Source organism: Pseudopipra pipra, chromosome 2 (assembly GCF_036250125.1).
Source record: "Pseudopipra pipra isolate bDixPip1 chromosome 2, bDixPip1.hap1, whole genome shotgun sequence".
NCBI lineage: Eukaryota > Metazoa > Chordata > Aves > Passeriformes > Pipridae > Pseudopipra > Pseudopipra pipra.
In genome coordinates this window covers 77,379,025-77,398,756 of record NC_087550.1, presented here as the reverse complement: position 1 = coordinate 77,398,756, position 19,732 = coordinate 77,379,025, and the positions used below count along the sequence as shown (strand labels likewise).

General features: G+C 37.3%; 1 protein-coding gene across 3 annotated transcripts in view; it reads left to right on the top strand.

Moving 5' to 3' along the window:
- Positions 1 to 19,442, top strand: part of ABCC4 (ATP binding cassette subfamily C member 4 (PEL blood group)) — a 145,436-nt gene extending 125,994 nt beyond the window's left edge. For 2 of the 3 annotated variants that reach the window (XM_064646007.1, XM_064646006.1), the window contains 2 exons: positions 12,271 to 12,405; positions 17,112 to 19,442. In XM_064646007.1, coding sequence (XP_064502077.1) covers positions 12,271 to 12,405; positions 17,112 to 17,219 — 243 coding nt within the window. In that variant the 3' untranslated portion in view covers positions 17,220 to 19,442. Of the gene's footprint in view, positions 1 to 12,270; positions 12,406 to 17,111 lie in introns of those variants that run through there. The other variant, XM_064646008.1, reaches the window with a different exon arrangement.
- Positions 19,443 to 19,732: the final 290 nt, after the last annotated feature.

The window sequence follows — 19,732 nt, the reverse complement described above, 5'->3', positions numbered from 1 at the left end:
GAGTATTAAGAAACAGATTGGCAAGAAGATATGTCTTTGAGTCTGCAAACAGTAAACATTTTTCATCTCTTTACTTTGCTGCATATTGATCTTCTTACAGATTTCTGTAATTTCTTGAGAGAGGAGGTTGAGAAGCATAGGATAGAAAAAAGGGGAAAACTGACATGACTTTGTAACAAACCTGTTTTCCTGACATCCTTAGTGATTCTGTTTATGGACAAATCAGAAATATGATCACATATTTAGAATGATCAGAGTTATGGCAGGTGTGCTTTTGTTACACTTTAATTACTTGGTTTACTCAGGCATGTAACTTCTAATGAGGATATAGCAGAATTTTGGAAGAATAACATGTTAAAAATGCCAGGAAAAAGAATATTCCTCTAGAAGAGTAACTATTAATTAATGAGAGTTATTCACAATAAAAACAGCATTCATGGAAAATTAATCATTTACTTCAATAGCACAAAAATCGAGAAGACTCAACTAGAGAAAGCTTTCAGTATGTTATATAATTTGGTTAGTCAGTAATGTGTTTTAGTAATTCACAAATTTAACTTGATATAGATTCTTTTTTAAGAGTCAGAAATGTACAAACAAAGTGCATTGTTATTCCATTACCTGGTATTATTAAAAATCCTGGTTTTGTTTCTCCTTTAACCAAGACCTCTAGGTACTATGATGCCTTCATTTATAAGGCATCCCAAATCTCTGTGATAAGTTTTAGAGAATGGAGGAGAAAGAACAAAGATAGACCCTAGCAGTCGGAATATTAACCACTGGCTTTTGACAAATAATGAGTAAAGTTATTTTGAAACAAATTTTGAGCAGACTTGTTCAACACTTAAGTCCCAGCCCATTCCTGAACAAGTATACATAACCTAGGGCTTCGCTCCCTTCCCACTGAATCAGACTGAAAAGAACGTCCTGCTCAAAGCAGGGTCAGCACTAATTTCAGATCAGGTTGCTCAGGGCTTTTCCCATTTGGGTCTTGAAAACCTTGAAAAATGGAAATTCCACAGTCTCTCTGAGCAACCTGCCCCATCTGCCATGAAATCTTTTTTTTCTTATATCCAGTGAAAGCTTCCCTTTAATTTATGGCAGTTGTTTCTTGTTTTCCCACTCATTAAAGAGCCTGCTTCTGTCTTCTCAGTAACTTCTTTGTAGCAATGTGAAGGTTGCTGCTAAATCCCCCAAAATCATCAGTTCCCCAGGGTGAACATGCCCTGCTCCATCAGCTTCTCCTCACAGGTCAAGTGCTCCAGTACACTGGACACCCTGGTAACCCTATTTCAAACTTGCTCGAATTTGCCTTCCTCTTTCTTGTACTGAGGGTCACCATGTTCCAGATTTGTGCTGATGAGCACTGAATAAAGCAGTTCCCTTGGTCTGCACTCTTGTTGACACCCATGGCACACTGCTTGACTCCTGTTCAGCGTACTGAACACCAGAACACTACCTCCTTTTCAGCACAGCTGATGCCCAGGCAGTTACTCGCCAGCTGGTACTGATGCAAGAAGTTGATCCATTCCAGATTCAGGACTTTACATTTGTCATTCTTGAGTGTCATGAAGTTTATGCTCACTTATTCCTTTCGCCTGTCTAGACCATAATAGCTCTGAATATCAGCCTTGTCTTGAGTGTGTTGACTGCAGTCTCCAGCCTGGTGTTGTCCACAAGGTTTTGATTTAATTCAGTTTAATTGCTGGTTAAAGTGGAACTTTCCAAAAAAACCTGTATGCCCTTAGGGTTAATCCAAACATTAAAAAAAAATAAAATAAAAAAAATTGAGAACAGAAAATAATTTTGTTAAAGTCATGAGAAAATGTCAAGTTGGATGAGTATGGAAATAGGAACTGAACGTGAACTGTTGCATGTCTGCTCACACCCACCATAATAACCGGTTCTATTTTAGAAGAGAAGAAAAGCCTACTGGAAGAGGGTAAAAAGGAAGAACAGAATCTATTTTATACAACTGTAGACAAATCTGGCCTCAGGAGTTGTTTTAATTCTCGTTTGTTCCATTCCCAAAACCATACCTTAGCTTTCATAATCCAGGTCACGCCTTAAGAGTATTTCCATTATATCTGTCTTAGTGATAAACACATTTTATCAGAACTTCAAATGCTTAAAATCATTGAGGGAAGAGCTGTATTGTGTAATGTGATACTCTCTAACCCAATCACCTCGATGAGTAATACTACATTGCACTTGCATAGGACCTTTCATCTGGAAATTGTAACACTCTTTATAAACATTAATTAATTAAACTTCAAACACCTGGGTGAGATAGGGAACTATCCATACAATCTTTGGAACCAAAGTTGGAAAGACTTGTTAAGTCAGACCATCAAATAATACTACCATAAAATTATAATCCAGTGGTTTTCAAGCTCCTTTTTTTTTTCCCTCTGTGCTGCTCCAGCATATAATAGGACACTTTCTCATTCCTTTTTCTTCATTACTTTGAGAAACCAAGTTGCAACTCCTTCCATCAGGTGCTAGCAGTACCTTTGGCACAGCAGGCACTCTGCTCCCTGGCAGAAGGGGAGGATAGGATAAATGCTGCAGTTACCTCTTCCATGATGGCAACTCCTGGCAGAAGCTCAGCTCAGGCTTGATTCATTGGCCCCTCACTCCAGGTAGCTTTCCCACCACCACAACAGCTGCTTGCCTGTCCTGTACTCACTCACCCTCTGTAGAGGGCAAGGACATTTTCTGTAAATTGCATCTGCACCCTGGGGCACCTAAGAGACACCACTCCCAAGAATTCCAGTGGGATCTCATAAAATCCCTGTCACCAGTTCCTCCCTCTCCTCTCTGCTTCCTTCACCAGGTTGAGAAATACTTTTCAGAAACTGTTTTTACAGAGGAGAAAACAGAAGCATATGGAAAGTGAGTCTCACCCAGGGACGTAGTGGTTCAATAGCAAATAAAGTATATGTATCTGCCAAGAACCTGATGCAGTTGTTTACTGTATATGCTATGCTGTGGCATCTCTAGAGGAAAGCCACAGAGTAGTCAAAACTTGTGCATTTTCCAATGACAAATATATTTCTCCATAGAGAGTTTTCATATCAGTGCAACACTTCTTTGAAATGGAAACTCTATATGCAAGCAGAACTTGATCTAGTAATTAAAAACTGTCATTCAAATAGGAAGTTTCTGATGAGAGAATCATGGGAAGAGATTTGATTTATTTATGGGAAAACCTGTTGTGGTTACATCCTGAAATGACTAATATTCAGGCTAACAATACTGTGTACTTCACTGCCAGACCTGAGTTGGTTTTTTGGTCAATAGGAAATGACTTCCCACATCTTTATGGTAAACCTCCCTTGTTCAGTTATTCTCATTTTTCTGATGTTGCGTTTACCGTGGTGGAACATCTGGGTCTCATAAATCAGGCACCGTGTTTTATGCATCTGTCCTGCTGATACCTTCATGTGGGCTTTCACTGCAGTGGGCCAGCTTCAGATGGAGATGTGGAGAATGTAGGACGGTAGTGGTGGTACATTTAAATTAATAATACTGAGTTAAAGTCACAAATGCTGTGGTCTATTGACTCTTCCTTTGGTGTGTTTTTTTTCCCCACTTATTTAAATATCACTGTGGGATAATGAATCTGTTTTACAGTAAATCTTGATATTCAGTTTAGGGGGGATTACAAAAGTCACAAGATACAGAAACATACAATCCTATTTGTAGAACAGTTCTTTGTGAAAACCGCGTGTGCTGCCATTAGTGTTGACTCTCTCATTTTAAGTATGTACGTATGGGACTGCTTCATTGGTGGAGGGCTACCCACTGTCAGATAGAGGCCCTCAAGTGCTCAAGATGTCTAAGAGAGTTGAATTGGTGAGACTGTAAATATTCTTGGAGCCTGGGACCATAGAACATGAAACTTTATGAAAACAAGAAATAATTAGGACTACATTTAGAACTTCTCTTCAGTCTTTCAAAATTCTAAAGCAGGACAACTGCAAGGGTATAAAATGGGTTTGGTTTGTTTGGTTTTTTTTTTGTTCTGTAGCACAAAGCCAAGAGGGGTTTTGACCTTTTATTAGCCCAGTATCTGGAGTGGTGAAATATTATTGGATATTATACTTGTGCTGTTGAAGTCTGTTCTGTTAAAAGAATTTAAAGGGAGCTTAATGCATTATAGTAGCTAGAATGAATGCCAAATTTTTGCAACTAGGCATCTGATTTTTCATAAAAACCTTAAAGTACCTTGTGGATCTGAATCCAGTAATTCACAGTAAAATTTCTACATTCATATTAGTGCACCTTCTGTTATTATTCAAAAGGAACAAACACTAATAAAACTCCTTTTCTGACTTAGCCTCTGTCTTGAAAATATGAACTAGGGAATATTGGAACTAAATTTACTATTTTTTAATTCAGCCTAAGAAAAATCCCAGTTGTCTTGTGGGATTAAAGTGGGTAAAGAAATGTGAAGATAAGAATATGAAGGGTACTCATAGAAGGGGACCTGCATGGAGAGCAGAGGGCCTGGGAACCATTAGGTTTCTCCTATCTTTTGTTAAGTCTTTCAGAGTTTCTGGAAGAGCTGAGCATTTAACAAATGATTTTTCAGAAATGGTCAGTTTTGTTTTGATTCTGAACAAAGGCAGTTTTTGAAACAAGGTTGATATTTACCAAACCACAAAGGAAAACTAGATCCTTCCATGTTATTTCTTGGAATTTAATGATTTAGTTCCTCAAATATCAACAGTGAAAATATCTCTTTCAAAGCTGAGTAATATATGCATCTTTACCATTAAGAAAAGATATGGTAATGATGTATAGGCCGTGTTTTGCATAAAATACTGAGCTGTGCCATGGTTGTGTATCAGAGCAAGTCTTGTCAGCTGAAAAGTGTCTATGACAGTAGTAAATATCACACCTGGCTCAGCTGTTTCTAAAATGAGTAAAAATCCCAATGAGCTCGAAAATATACTAGAATTGTTGATTCTCTTTGCAAGTTTTAAGCCACACCTCTCCAAAACCTTGGCATCTTTTGACTTCTTAAAAACTGTTCCCATTTCAAGAGGGCTGCCCAACAAGGTTCTTCTTTTGCCTAAATAAAACAACTAATTACTGATGCAGTACTTCAGCTGGGAGCATTCAAACGAAGAGCTGGATTTGAATTCTGCAGGAAGTGAAGCCAGTGTTTCATGAACCTTAATTTCTCATTCTGTCAGGGTTGTGTGTGAATGTGTTACCATCAGTATAAGAAGAGGATGGTTGGATGATGCTTCTTTGAAGACAATGATATGGAATCTAGACCATAGTAGAAATACTAACACATCTTTAGAGAATTATTTTTGCTCTCTCAGAAATAGTGTATTACTGTTTAAAAGCAAATTAGTACAGGTCATGCTGGTGGCTGATGCTCTGAGCAGAGTGTCTGATAAGGTGAAACTGTGTGCATGGCAGCTGAGCCACAAGTTCATTGTCATCAGAAACTGATAAAACTAGGAGACATGCTCAGTCATCTGCAACAATATTCCTTAACCTCTTGAAAAGTATAATATCCGTGTAGCTTATCTAACTTTCTAAGGCCCTCAAAAGCCTTATTAAAGAGTGGGATTTCTTAAACTGAAGTATATCTTCTATCACTTCAGGGACACATTTGAGCCATTTTTCAATCCCAGTTGAGAAATGTGGCTTTACAGTGATGGAAACAGTCATTACTGATTGACCAAGGGAGAGTTTTGTCAGAGCATGTACAGCTGTTGGTAAGCACTGGCATGAGATCCCTTCATAATCTCTGAGGCAAGGGTTGAACTTACACTGATGTAGATGTTTTGAGGTGGGGAAACTGTACAAGAGACATTTGCAGTGCATGGTTTTTACAGGCTGCTTTTCTCCAACAAGATACAGAAGGAGTTAATATCAAATGATTAGCAGTAGAATAAGTCTCATGACTACACACATAATTGATATTTTTCCCCACAATGTTCCAACCAGCTTACAGTGGTGTGCCATCCATTGGAGAAAAAGATAAATTTTTTAAATCTCTGCAAGAAACTTAAAGAAAACTTAGGTACAACAATTTTCCAGTGCTGCATGCTCAATTTCCCCTAAGTTACAGCCCAAGAGAAATTTCAGTTTAAAGAAATCCAGTGTTTGTGATTACAGAACAAAATGTCTGAAGTTGCCTTGTGGGTACATGTTGAATCCCAGTGGCCAGTGGCAGGTTTGGCATTGTTACAGCATAGCTAAGCTCTGCTGAGGTGAAATATTTTGCAAGTTTGAAAATAATAGTAATTCAGATTATAAGAAGGTAAGCGCCCAAATGTGCTCTGCTTTGTTTGTACGCATGATACATGAAATATACGTTATTTGACACCAAATTTGTCTTCAGTTACTGGTAGAGTAATTTGTATAGGAACCCTGAAGTAGCTTGGGGACTACTTTGATTAAACCTGAAGACTTAAAAAAATATAAGAACAAAAAACCCAAAAGAGAGCCAAAAAAACCTCCACCACCAAAAATAAATAAAAAAAGCGGGGGACACTTAAAAAAGAATAGAAAAAAAGAAGCTCTAAATGGCTCTGAATTATATCTGTGGCCTTCTCAATGTTCTTCGATGTTTGCAGCGTGTTTAGATAGGTTGATGTTTATAGATGATTCTTTAGAGAAGTATGTGCTTGTTTCTGGTCTGTTTTGACAAACCATGATGAGACAGAAGAGACAGAACATGCTTGCATCTGAACTTAATGCCAACTGGAGCACAGGCTGTTGACTCTTTCCCACAAAGTTATGTATTGTCTTGGGTAAATATATTTCTTATAATATGATGTAACCAGAAGCATCTCCTGAATATTCTCCTCTTCCCAGGACTTTATTGAAGATCATCTTGATGTATGCTCTCTGAGGAAAACATTGTTCAAAGCTGTACTCCTAGCAGAGTTTTGAACTTTAATAATAATTTTGTTGTTTGGTGATGTCTTCTCCAAGTCTAAATTAAATCAGATGTATTCCCAAGGAGATAATTTGCTTGAATTATTTTCCTTTTGAATAGGAAATAAAAACATTTATGATCAACTCTTAAATGTCCCATTTCCCCTCTGGCTTTATGGTGAATAGGAACGTGAATAAGAATACTAACCATTCCTCAATAATAATTGAAATAAATTCCCATGCCTCCCTCCTCTGTTGCTGAACACTTCCAACCTTGCGCTGTTTTTTTCTCAGAATGTTTTATAACTATTGTTCTCTTGGTTTGTCTGCTTTTGTTGCTGAAAGTTAGAAAACGCAGGATTTAGAACTTTCTTTTTTATGTCTATGGGTAGCTGCAAGTACATGGTGTTTGTTACAGCATTTGTAAAGGCCCTTTTTTTTTCTCTTTCTGTGGATAATGACACTTCTTTTACATATATTAATCCGCAAAGAAAATTTTAGAATTCACTTACAAAATGAGTGCTTGCTTTTCCAAAATCCTGTGCAACAGAACAATATAGGTTAGTTGTAGGAATCATGAGGGAGAAGAGTGTTCTCCTGGCTCTGCTGGAAACTGGACTATCTTGACGTAATATCCTCATCATTCATTGCTTTATTTATCTCTCTTTGCTTTGTGAAATGGATCTCTGATTTCTTTTTCACCATTTTATGTTTTCCTTTTTGTCTTCCTTCCCCTGCTTTTTTGTCTTCGTTAATACATTAAACCATGAGGCTATGGAATGGAAATACTGCAAAGTTTGGGGATCTGGGGAGGGACCTAGGCAAGATGGGGGGAGATACCCTTTTAGGTTACAGCTGAGGCAAAATGTAGTTGTCAAACCTTACCCAAATTTAGTTCAGCAACATTTTTGTGGCATAGGCAAATACTGCTTCTGTGCTAACTAGAGTTAACATAAACAACACATTTAAATGGCTAATACTCTTTTCATGTTTGCCATTTCAGGTCAGTCAAGATCAAATACTTATTGTCTGTTTCTCTGTCCTTCCCTGCCATATTTTTTATCTCACTCTTTCTGTGTTACTCTGTGCCTCAAGTATCAAACAAATTACTGTACAAAACTATTGTTTTCTACCCATCATGTTGCTTATCCTTCTGAAAAGATCACAGCTGGGATGAGAAGTCACTGCCCCAGACTATTCACCAAGAATTAAACATTAGATGGAGTAGAATTAGGTGGCATGGGAGGATTTTACTCAAGAAAAATATATCATTTGAGCTCTCTTTGAACTTAAGATGTCTCTATATAATGCTGCTTGAGTAAGGCTAATTTGAATAGCTATAGGTAAAGAGTGGTTTCACCTTACTCAGGGAGGTGAGCAAAGTCCATTGAATAAAAATTTTCCTGTATGCTTTCTTTTGCGTGATCGCCAGCAGCCAATTTGGTAAATTTTGTGCTCTTGGAATTACTCTTTCACTAAAGAAAATCCTGTTGAAGTCATAAAGGTGGTACTTCAAAGGCAAGAACAGTGCAGGCAAGTTAAAAAAAGCCGCCAGTCCAAGAGGCTGAAGAATCTGGCCCTGGTTTATGTATGACCACTTTGGGTTTATATAGCTTTTTTGTGTTTGTTTTTATTTTACTATGGGCTGTCTAAATATTTCAGAGGCAGTTAGCTCCCGCAGAATGATTATGAGTCTTTATTTGGTGTATTTTATAAAGAGTCAGACCAAGGAGCAGAAAACTTGAATGTTTTGTGCAAAATCCCTCTCTCTGAATATCCGCGTTAAAGTCTATGATGAAATCCCAGCCTGATTCATAGTCAAGCGCTCCTGTGTGTGTCCTCTCTAATCTCCCTGCTGATCTGATTTCGCCAGCTACAAGCTTCTCTGGCTTTTCTGTATCAAGTTCCACTGGTACAACTGCCTTGGAACACATCTGGGTTCGATTCTGTTGGATTGTGCAGTGATAAGCGTTGCAAGTTGATCAGAAAATATGTGGCTGGTAAACACCAGATTCCACCTTTCCTGAATGATTAGTTGTCTTTTTGAAGTTCTAATGATTTTAATTTGGCTTGGAGTCAGTGAGTAAGAGTATGCAAAGCCTTAGCCAAAGTACCTATTTATTTATTTAAATTTTATCAGCGCATATTTCTTCAAAGAAGAGAACCTATCTCTTTGTCTAAGCGCTTTTTAATAAATGTATAAGTATATAAATGTATCCAAGTAAATCAGCTTAAATTTTCTCCATTGTCTCGTAGATGACAGCAGTTAGTAGAAAGTGGTTTTTCTTGGTAAACAGCGTTTATAGAGTGTTCCTGACTTGTAGGAATGATATTGTCTGTTCAGTTTCATTCTTTATTTTTCTTTATTTTTCATTTCAGATTTTTTTAAAAAGTAGCACAGCTTGTTTTCCTATAGTTGTTCTGTCTATTTTCATAACATAAGATTGTTTTTATTCCCCAAGAAAGGCTATGAATAGGTTAATGATTTGTTTAAAATGTGAATGGGGTTTTTCTAGATAGAAATTGCTCGCTCTATCCATTCATCTTCTGGACTTGGCTGTTTAAAACTTTTCAAGGAAGAATAACTTTTTCCTTTTTCCCAGGTTCTCTGGAGGGGAAAGGTGGTGTTTGTGGTTGTTTCAGATATTTGCAAAATGAATGTTAAAGTTCCAATACTGCAAATATAATTTTTTTTAAACCCTCTACTTTTCTGTTGCAGTTCTTTACTTGTAAGAGACATGTTTAATGAAGGTGCTTTTTGTTTCCTTTCTTAAGGAATGATTGTATAATGTAGTGCTATGCTGAAAAAATCTTTACTTGTTGAAAGCACCAGAGATGTTCTATGCTGTGGCATAGATTTAAATGTTGAATTGTATATGATAATTTATTGCATTTTTAAGGAAGCTGTCCCTAACTGTGACATACTGTGGTATAGAAAAGATTGTGATTAAAATTATGTTTGTAATTAATCATTAAATATTCAGATTAAATGGGATAGGACTAATTACACTGAAAAATAAACATCTGTGCAAGTATACCTTTGCAGGTGAAATATTGCAGCTATTGTATATTAAATGACTGTATATTGTGCTGTGCAATATTACTAATATGTCAACATTTTTCCACGAGCACTTTCTTCAGCTATAATACCAAACAGTACTGGAAACACTTGCAAAGAAAAATCATAGTATAGGCTGGATGCTCTAAGTTATGAGCTTTTGAAAATAGCAAATATCTTCTTGTAGGTTTCTGCGCATACAATTTATAAAATTAGATGTAATTATGCTGCTGTTGTTGGCTGAGTTATTTTCCATTCAAATGCCATGTACTTAACTGAACCGGAAGGGAAGGGGTGGGTGCCTCTCCCCAGGTGCTGGGTCCCTGGTGTCAAACAAGTCAACAGTGATCTCTGCAGCACCTTATTTTCACTGTGGTGCAGACAAAGGGATCAGCTCAGCTGTGCCCCTTCACTGTGGGTTTTGTTATTAACCAGGGTCTGGGGCACTTGGAGATCTGCTGTGCCCTTGGCCATCAAGGTGCTTTGTTTCAAGGAGTCACACAGGCAAAGGGCATGTTGGAAAGTTTCCTCACAGGACATAGGATTTACCCCCAAACTTATTAGAGATTCTTCTTTCAAACAGAAGTTTACAAACTATTTTTGTTATTTTGGTAGTTGTCCTCATAGTGCCTTTTATTAATTTCTTTCATGAAATGAACAGCTCCGTTTTTTTAATTACATTTTTTTTTCCTCACAAATATGTACACCACAATTATGGCTTGAGCTATGAGTCCTCGAAGTTCTTTTTTGGGGCAATATCTTTGTCAATAGCATGCCATGTGTATTCAGTTTTTTATTTATATAAGAATAAAAATATTTTCTGAATTACTTTGTTTTCTCACATAAATTCTTTTTCTCTTTTTTTTATTAAACTTCATTACTCCTACTCATGGCCTAAAGTACTGAACTTGTAGACTAATACCCAAATGTCTTTCTTGAGTCAATACCATTAATTTATAAGCTGGTTAGGTATTTGAGTGCATTGCATTTGTCAATATTGACATTTCTCTGCTATTGTGTTTCTCATTCTTTTAGGTTAGTTAGGTGTATCTGAATATGTGGCCTAGACTTACCTGCACATTTTTGTGTCATTCGCAGGTTTGTCACTTCTCTGATACCTCCTTTTCTGATCACTTAACACAATCATAGCTACCACATATGCCAGAATCATGTGGTTCCTACCTGTTCAGCTTTTTACAAAGAAAAATGTGCTGTGTATTTCTAATCTCAGTTTCTGTCCACGTTCTTGAAAACATTTGCCCCTTGTAGCACAGCTGTTTAGTTATAGCAGATATCTTTTGGAAATCCATATAAACCATATCTCCTTTAGTTTTCTTATGGTGCATTAAGAATTGTATCAGATTTGTGATTGCTAATGCTGTAGAGAACAAATTCTACCTGTGATCTGTGTGTCTTTTTCTGACTGTTTTAATGACTGTCTTAACTAAATTGCTGTCCTATCTCAAAATATATATGCTAGTCTAAAAGTTCCCTGAATTAATCCCATAAGGCTTTTCAAAATGTAAGCACAATATTTGCTATTGTACAGTCTTAAATTGAGTCACTAGTGTGAGAATATTTTCTTAGAGGTTCAATCAGATTATTCCTGGGTTTTTTTCTGATATTTTTGACTGTATATATTCTCTGTAGCTTGCTGACTTAATGCCTTTTTAATTTCTCTGTTATTTTCTTCTTTCTCCCTTCCCCTCTTTATGGGTGCCTGTGCCTGTGGTGGTGGCATCTCATCTTTTTTTATGTAGAAAGAATAGGTTCATGGTTAAGTATCTTTCTAACACGTAGTTGGCAAAACTGATGCAAGAAATTGTTTATCTTTTCAGCAACACCCTTATTTTCTTTAATTACATCTTCACCTCCTCTAATTCAAAAGACCTACTTATTCTCCCTTAACCATCTTGGTGGTTATTGCGTGGTTTTTACCCACAGCTGTTTACTTCAGAGCCCATTTTGGACCTCTTTGTTTCCTTCTTACACAATGAATCTTATAAGCTGTTTTGTTGGCTGCACCAACATTGTATTTCCATATTCTGCATAACTTTACATTGGATTCCTATAGGTGGAATGGCTGTAGGGCACTCTAAAATTGTACAACAGGTCTGTAAACTGAGAAAGTGCTATACTAGTTTGAAGAGGACGTACTTCATTTTCAGGATACAAAATTCATTTTAGTACTCAATTGCATGCATTTCCCCCTTGCTTGTAGTCGCCTACATTTGGTTTTTAGTCTCTAACATATAGTTTTTAATTTTCTTATGTTAATACATTGGTTTCTGCTGATTTAACAGGTTTTAGATGCAGGAAGACTGAAAGAATATGGTGAACCTTACATTTTGCTTCAAGAACAAGACAGCTTGTTTTATAAAATGGTGCAACAAGTGGGCAAGACTGAAGCAGCTTCTCTGTTTGAAACAGCAAAACGGGTAATTTTTAGTAATTAAGTTTGTCTGTGTAGTTTGTTTATCTCAATTAGCATATTCAGTGTTATAGTAAGCCTTCCACTAAAGGATATGTCAATTTTGCAAGGCAAAGCCATCATTTTCAGTGGAATATACACAGACTTGCAAATTGGAAGTGTAATTTATATACCCCGAGTCGAAAGATAGTCTGGATTTCTTGCCTCCTTTAGTATGTACACAAAACAGTAAGTGTAAATAATATATGACATACCTGTGCTGGGCATTGATCCTAAAAGAACTTCCTGTAAAAAAACACGTTAGGGCTTTTTTTAAGGACCCATTGTATTATAGTTGGGTTTCAGTACCTATGCATTATATTATGGTCTCTGGGGGTGTAGTCACATTTTTACTGTTGTGTATTCTCTTACTTTCTTCTGGTACTCTTACTCTGTTCTGCACATAGGATGAGCAGGGCTCAATTAACAAACAGCTGTTGAATGTTTTGTTGCCTCCTTGTTCCCTACAAGGCTCTGTGCCTGATTTACTGCTTACTATTCCAATCCTACTCTGAGTACAGAATTATTAATGTAATTGTGAGCATTCCTCTGGCAATCAAAGTGTTTAAGAGACATCAATGGATTAATTTTCATAATATGCCTCTGAGGTGAGGCTATACCATCTCCACTTTTCAGATGGAAAGCTGAAGCAGAGATAAGAAGATTAAAGAAATGACCTGTAATTGAAGAGCTCTTTGACTAGCATTGGCTTGCTTTCTTTTTTCTTGATAATTTACCACACAGGATGTCCAGAGCAAGATTTTAATTCGGTGCCAACAAAGTTTCAGCATTGCTTCAGTTGAGACTGGCAGTGCTCAGTTTGGCAGCAGCTTGCTTCATGCTCATGCAGCTGTACTTTCAGCATTCAAGTAAGGCACTGACATTAAGCATGTAGTGACTTAAGAAAGCCTTTTAGAGACGAGAGTATCTAGGGTTTTAGGTTTTATGCTTTCCTTTCCTCAAGACACTGGATGTGTGGAGCAGAGCTAGGGGATCACAAAGTCCAGACTGTTACCTGAGGAAACAAAACACCAGTAGACAGGGAACAACACATAAAGACAGGAAACAAAATGGCAGGTGCCTGACTGTTTTCCAGCAAGTTGTAAAAAAATGGAAGACGGTGCTGTCATGGAGGCTTTGTGCTCATGTCTGGATGCTATTTTACAGGACCTTTTGAAGATTACAGAAGAGATTTTTGTGTCTATTCATACTCAGAATTTTTTTTAAGGAGTTTTTCAAGTGAAGCATTGTAGCTAAGAGCATACACTATAAATTCTTGTGTGGCACAAATTGCAGAACTGGGGAAACAGCTTTGTCCTGAACAAAGCTATGTTATGAGTCCTGCTGTCCCTCTCCGTTGCCGCAGTTTAGCTCTGTTTTTTGTGGTATGTGTATGACAATCTGGAGGTTATATAAGTGATGTTTAAAAGGATGGCTTCAAATTCATGTGACCATTGTTTGTCTGTAAAATGAAGGCCAGCTTCCTAAGGCTTGATCCTTGGAAAGGCAAGAGGTAAGGCTGTCCAGCTGTCATCTGTAGAAATTTAGCCATGTCATGCTGTCTTGTTCCTTCCCTGCAGCCCTCCCCAGTTGCACAATTGCATTCAAAGATAATTCAAAATGTATAAAAATAATTGCCTGATGTTACTTGCCCATACAGTCATCTGCAGTTACCACATCAATGTTATGTGATTTTGTACAGGAAGGGAAGAGATCCAGGAACCAGTCTCTGCTGAAATGTGGTTTGATGAAAAAGTTTGCTAACTCCCAGGCTAGAAGGCAGATACAAGCTTTAGCATCTGCCAAGAATGCAAAGCATGGTGCTTATCCGCACTCGGCCCAAAAATATGGGAATCGAGAGACTGTATCTCCAGTCAGCAGCTACCCAGAAGCAGAGTTACAGTTCTTTCTGTTTGAAGGACTTGGATAATTCAGGGTTTTTGTTATTGCTGTCCCTTGTGCTTCATGCGTACTTTCAGAGAAATTGCTTAGTCAGAAGAGCTGATTCCAATTGTTTTTCTTTTTAAACTAGTAAGTCTGTTGCATGCATTACTGTTGGTCTCCTACATTCCTACTGTGGTTACTAAGAACTGTTTCTACGAAAAGCTTTTTTTCTGATTTTGGAAAACAGTATGCTGCACATAAAAAGAAATGGTAATATGACATATATATATACTTTTCAAAAGTAGTTACAGTGGGTTGCTAAGTAAAATGGTTTGGAATGTGGCTGTGCTTTGGCAATGATTATTTGATTTATTGCAATTTGGACCTGTACAAAACAAACTTGTACCAAGAACTTTCATTAAGGTGAGACTTTCAGTGCATTTTCTGGAACAATATGGATTCCGCATATATCCTTCAAATGCAAATAAAGAGAGACTACACATCTGAAATTGGAAGACTAACTTGGACATATTTGAAGAAACATAATTTAAACGAAACGTCTTATGGGCATCTTAGCTAAGCATTGCAAGATTGAGCTGTTGCTGCAGCCTGAGGCTTCTGAATTGATCCAACATCACTGTACATTGCTATTTGTGCATCTCTCTTGGTCACTCAATATCCCCATTTTTTGTGCAAATGTCAAAGAAAACAACACAGGCACAGCTCAAATTGGAGACCAGTGAGTATATATTAACTAGCCTGTAAGCCTGATAGCAGTTGGGTTGTGCTCGACACCGTGAGACTGTGTTTTTTATCTTTGCTGAGTTTGCAAGAAGCTACTAGGAGAAAGTCCTATAGGAGAGTGAGAAATAGTCTTCAAGCAGTTAAAAGAGAAAAAAAAAGTGTTCAATTATTCAGATAAACAGAAGTTGTTGTGTTCTCCTCACTCTAGGCAGCATTGCGAGAGGCTTTTCTGCGGGCTTTAGTGGCATCAGGATAGGGCTGGGTTTCTGTCAGTCATGTTTTGAGCACTTTGAGGGAAAAATAAGGGTCGTTTTATTTTATTTTAAAGCTGTGACAGATGTGTAAATATTAAAATACTAGGTGTTATCTCACCTCAGTGATTACTTTTAAAAAGGTTGCAGCTCTGTTGGCAGTGGAAGAAACTTGTATAAAGACTTGGGCATTTAATATCTTGAGGAATTGGGCTCAGGGGAAGAATTGCAATGAGACAGTTGAAAAGCAGCTGCCATTTCATTACATCTCTAGTAATGTGCCAAGGTTTTCTATTAGCTTTCCATTAAAAAAAAAATCACATTCAAAAGCTACACTAAAAGTATGCCAAAGTTTTATGTTTTAAACCAGGAACGGGATGGGAATCCACAACTGGGGCTGCCGTCTGCAGCGTGTGTGCAGGCAGCAGCCTCATTAACTTTCCTCTGTTGCATCCGATTGTGACTGGTTACTGAGGAATGCCTCTTAACAGGACTTCCAATTCTTCTGTTGATTCAAATCAGACTTTAATATTCTTTGAAACTTGTAAAGATGCATATATCCTGTGTTAGCATGTCTGCACAAAAGATGACAGCGGTACTTACAGGAATGATTTTATAGAATGACTATTTCTTTTTTATCCTGGGTGTCTTATACTTGTGTTCATGTATATGAAAAGGATATTATTATCAAACAAACTGAACTTTGTTGACAACACTCTCAAATATAAATTGCAGAAATGTTTCATAAGCTGTAGTCAAAGCAGTCTGACTATGAAACCTAACTCGTGACACGTGTCAGCTTTGGAAAGATAGTGTATTTTCTGTTTTTAAAGAGTCAAACGAAACTTTTCACATTCTTTTTGGAAGAAAAAAATTGCATTTGAAGTCCTTTTTCACCCAAACACATTTTTAGATAAGAGCACACAAGTCTTGACATTATTTCATTTTGTTATGCGCATCTGTCAAGGAACAGAGATATGATACAGCTGCTAAAAACAGATGATTGTGGAACAGTGAAACTTGACAGCATTTCATTTCCTTTATGTTCTGATTATACATTTATCAGGAAACCTGTATCTCTTCTAGTTGAGCTAGAAATTGGTAGAATTCAGGAACTCAAAGGCTTGGCAAAGAACTGTCCTATTATTTGGTATCATCTTACGTTTTAGAGAAGTTGCTTGGTTGAGTCATTGTTAAAGCTTTTGCTTCTTCTTTCATTATTGTGGTTCGCTATCCAGAGATCACATTTCTATAGGCCCTATAACTGCTCTGCAGCACAAATTAAACGCTGGGGTATTTCATACATATACTTCGAAATTTCAATGGTTGTCAATCATAGTTTGTAAAATATAGGGATTACAACCTGATTTTAACATCCAAATCCATTGTGCTCATTTTATGTGTGAAAATGAGAAACCCTTTTGCAGACGCAAGATTTCACAGCTTCTTTGTCACCCTGTTTTTAATTTATCTCATGTTTTGAGCTAGTAAAATGATTTTACTTATCAGTTTAATGTAAAGCAATAAAACATATCTATTTATCTGAATTAACAAAATTTGAGGGGATCTACAGGTTGTATGGGATTTTCCTCATGTTTTGTTGTAATGGAAGATCATATAGTAATTTTACTACTTTTTCAGTGACATACAGTTACTGAAAGCCACTAACCTGAAGTTCCTTTGGGATTCCTTAAGGATATGTATTTATCTCTACTCTGTTTATCTTCCCAAGTTTTGTTTGAAGCTGTAAGGTGTTTGAGGCATAATTGCTCACGGAATCTAATATTTTTTCTAGGTATACTTCAGTAAGAATTACCCAGAAGTTGTTCAGAATGGTCAGCTTGCCACAGACTCGTCCTTGGATCCTTCCTCAGGATTTTGTGTAACCGAAACTGCACTGTGATTCCTAATAGCCTTAACTGTTTTCTATGGAATGTAAACCTGAGATCATCTAAACTCAGCGACAATGTTTGCAAGTGTCAACAGGAGAGGAAAGGGAGTGGGTGATTCTTTGCACTGGACATCCTTCTTATTTAATACTGAGAAGAAAATTTTTACTGTCCGTTTCTTTAATTTCAGTGCAATATGTTTTCCTTTCCAACTAATAATGTTTGTATTGCTAAAGAAATTAGGCAGATTCAGTTTTTATTTGAAAGTTGTGTGGTAGAGATCTCTTTTATTTAAACAGGTGCAGGACACCTAAGTCTAGAGTGCATATTTGGAGCCTATTAAAATAATTGGAATGTGTCCTTTTTTTCTTTTAGAGATATTTTGAGAGCAAGCAAAACCAAAATTTTTTCAGTGTCACTTTTGTCATGACATCTGTGTCTAAACAGCAGATTTGGTAGTGTGCGACTTAGTTATCTAGAGCAACTGTTTTTCTCCCTGCTATAAGTAGCTATGCAGGTTGATAGAAAAAAGAAGAAGCCAAAAATACTTTTTGTTTTTGATAGCAAAAAAAGTACTCTATACTTATTTTTTGATAAATAGTTCAAATAACGCTGTTCAAGATGAGTGTAAATACTAGTTTTATTTTGCTAAAATCCAAATACTGAAAAATCAATCTCAGTCTTCTGTACTATAGAAGAAAATTACCACATTTGCACTGAAGAAATATTTAAATAATTTAACATACGTTCCTCTTTTTATCCAGGTTATCAGAGAAAAAAAGGTATTAAAATAACTTGAGGAAATGTTTGAATGACATGTCATTATACCTTAATACCATGTAGTACAAAGTTATCTTCAACACAACACATTGAAATGTATACATTATTTGCATTTATTGTGCCTTAATATTTGTGCCTTCAAGCCAAAGCTGTAACTGCAGGGTACACAACAAATTCATTAAACATATGTTAAAAATATGTAACCTTAGTATGTTTAAAGTTTTGCATTAGGGGTTCTGTTGAACTTAAGCTGTTTGAAGTTACCATCCTGCCAGAATAGGTAGGAAAGTACGACCTGTAGTTTTGAATGGCTGTTGCTGATGGTGAGAGGAATGCAGTGAGAGAGAGGGGTTCAATATTCATAAGTTATGTCCTGATTCAGCAAAGCACTTTAACACAAAGGCACTTTCCCCATGTTTGAAATATAAATCAAGCAAGTGCTGTGCTGCTTCAGATTTTTTCAAGTTTAGTGAGCTACTCTTTGAGGTTCAGTAGAAAATGCATCTATTCATCTTGCTGTTTAAAGGGCACAGGAGAGACTAAAAGGCAAGAGATCTCTTCAGGACATGGTAAATACTGTGCTTTTTAAAAAATACTGAAGATGCTTGCTATTACCTTTGTAATGCCAAACAATTGTTATTTACCCAGTGTTTGCCCAGTGGTCTATAAGTAAGGCAAGCACAAATATTTCTCATTTCAAGCAATTCTACCAGAAAGTAATTGAATCAAATACAGAGTTACCCTCTCAAGTAAATTGAGGCCAAAGCCTGTGCCTGAGCACTATCTCTCATCTACAAGGACTTTTTCCTGCTCAGGAACCAGTCCCATGGTGAGAGGCAGAATCCTTGTTCCCCTGTTGCAGCATCTTCCCTGCACTGTGGTTTGCTGTCCTACTGTGAGATCCCAGGAGAGGGGGGATCCTACCTGCAGTGCCACCAGCCAGGTAGAAGGGGGACAGGGGTGCTTTGGGCGTGGTGGAACAAACATCAGATATCTGATTTTGCTAGTAACATCCTCTCACATCATTAGACATTGTTAGGAGGAAGTTACAAAATGAGATGCTCTTGTCCCTAGCCTTTTTTTGTCAAGTCCTAACACTTCTTTTGTTGTGTGTAGCAGCTTACACTGTAACAAATTCCACCAAGATCAGTGGAACTGAACTTAACACAGCGATGTGCAGCACGAGGCTTGTGCTACATCTGGTGATAAATATCAGACAGTCAAGGGCAGCTACCAATCCCCAAAGCCATATGACACAGATGGGCTCATGTAAGGAGTGCTTATGGCTAATCCTTCTTAGAACACACCAGCCACGTCCACTCTTCTGTACTGCTGGTCCTTGGTCTTCTCTGGGCTCATGCAGTCCACTTATGATCCTAACACACAATTATCTCATGTTTCGTTGTGATTTTCTTTTCAATTAAAGTTGTCTGAATTAAAGATAGGACTGTTCTGCAGCTCAGCAGAGTGGTGTTTGCATTGCACAGGTATGTGAAGATGTAAAGTGCCTCAGTATGTGAAATCACGTGGGATAATGCTGGGGGACTGTGTAGCATGAAGAAAGTTCAACCTCATATGGTCTTGTCTGTAATTGCCTTTTTGGCAAGGATCCATGGATCCATGTCCAGACTCTTCTCAAGCTTTGTCTTGGAGAGACGTGGTTGGAGTGGTGTGAAACAGAGCTAGGGTGAGCTGACTGGTAAGGCAGTGCATGGAGTTGGGAGCTCGACCTCATTTGTTTATCTTC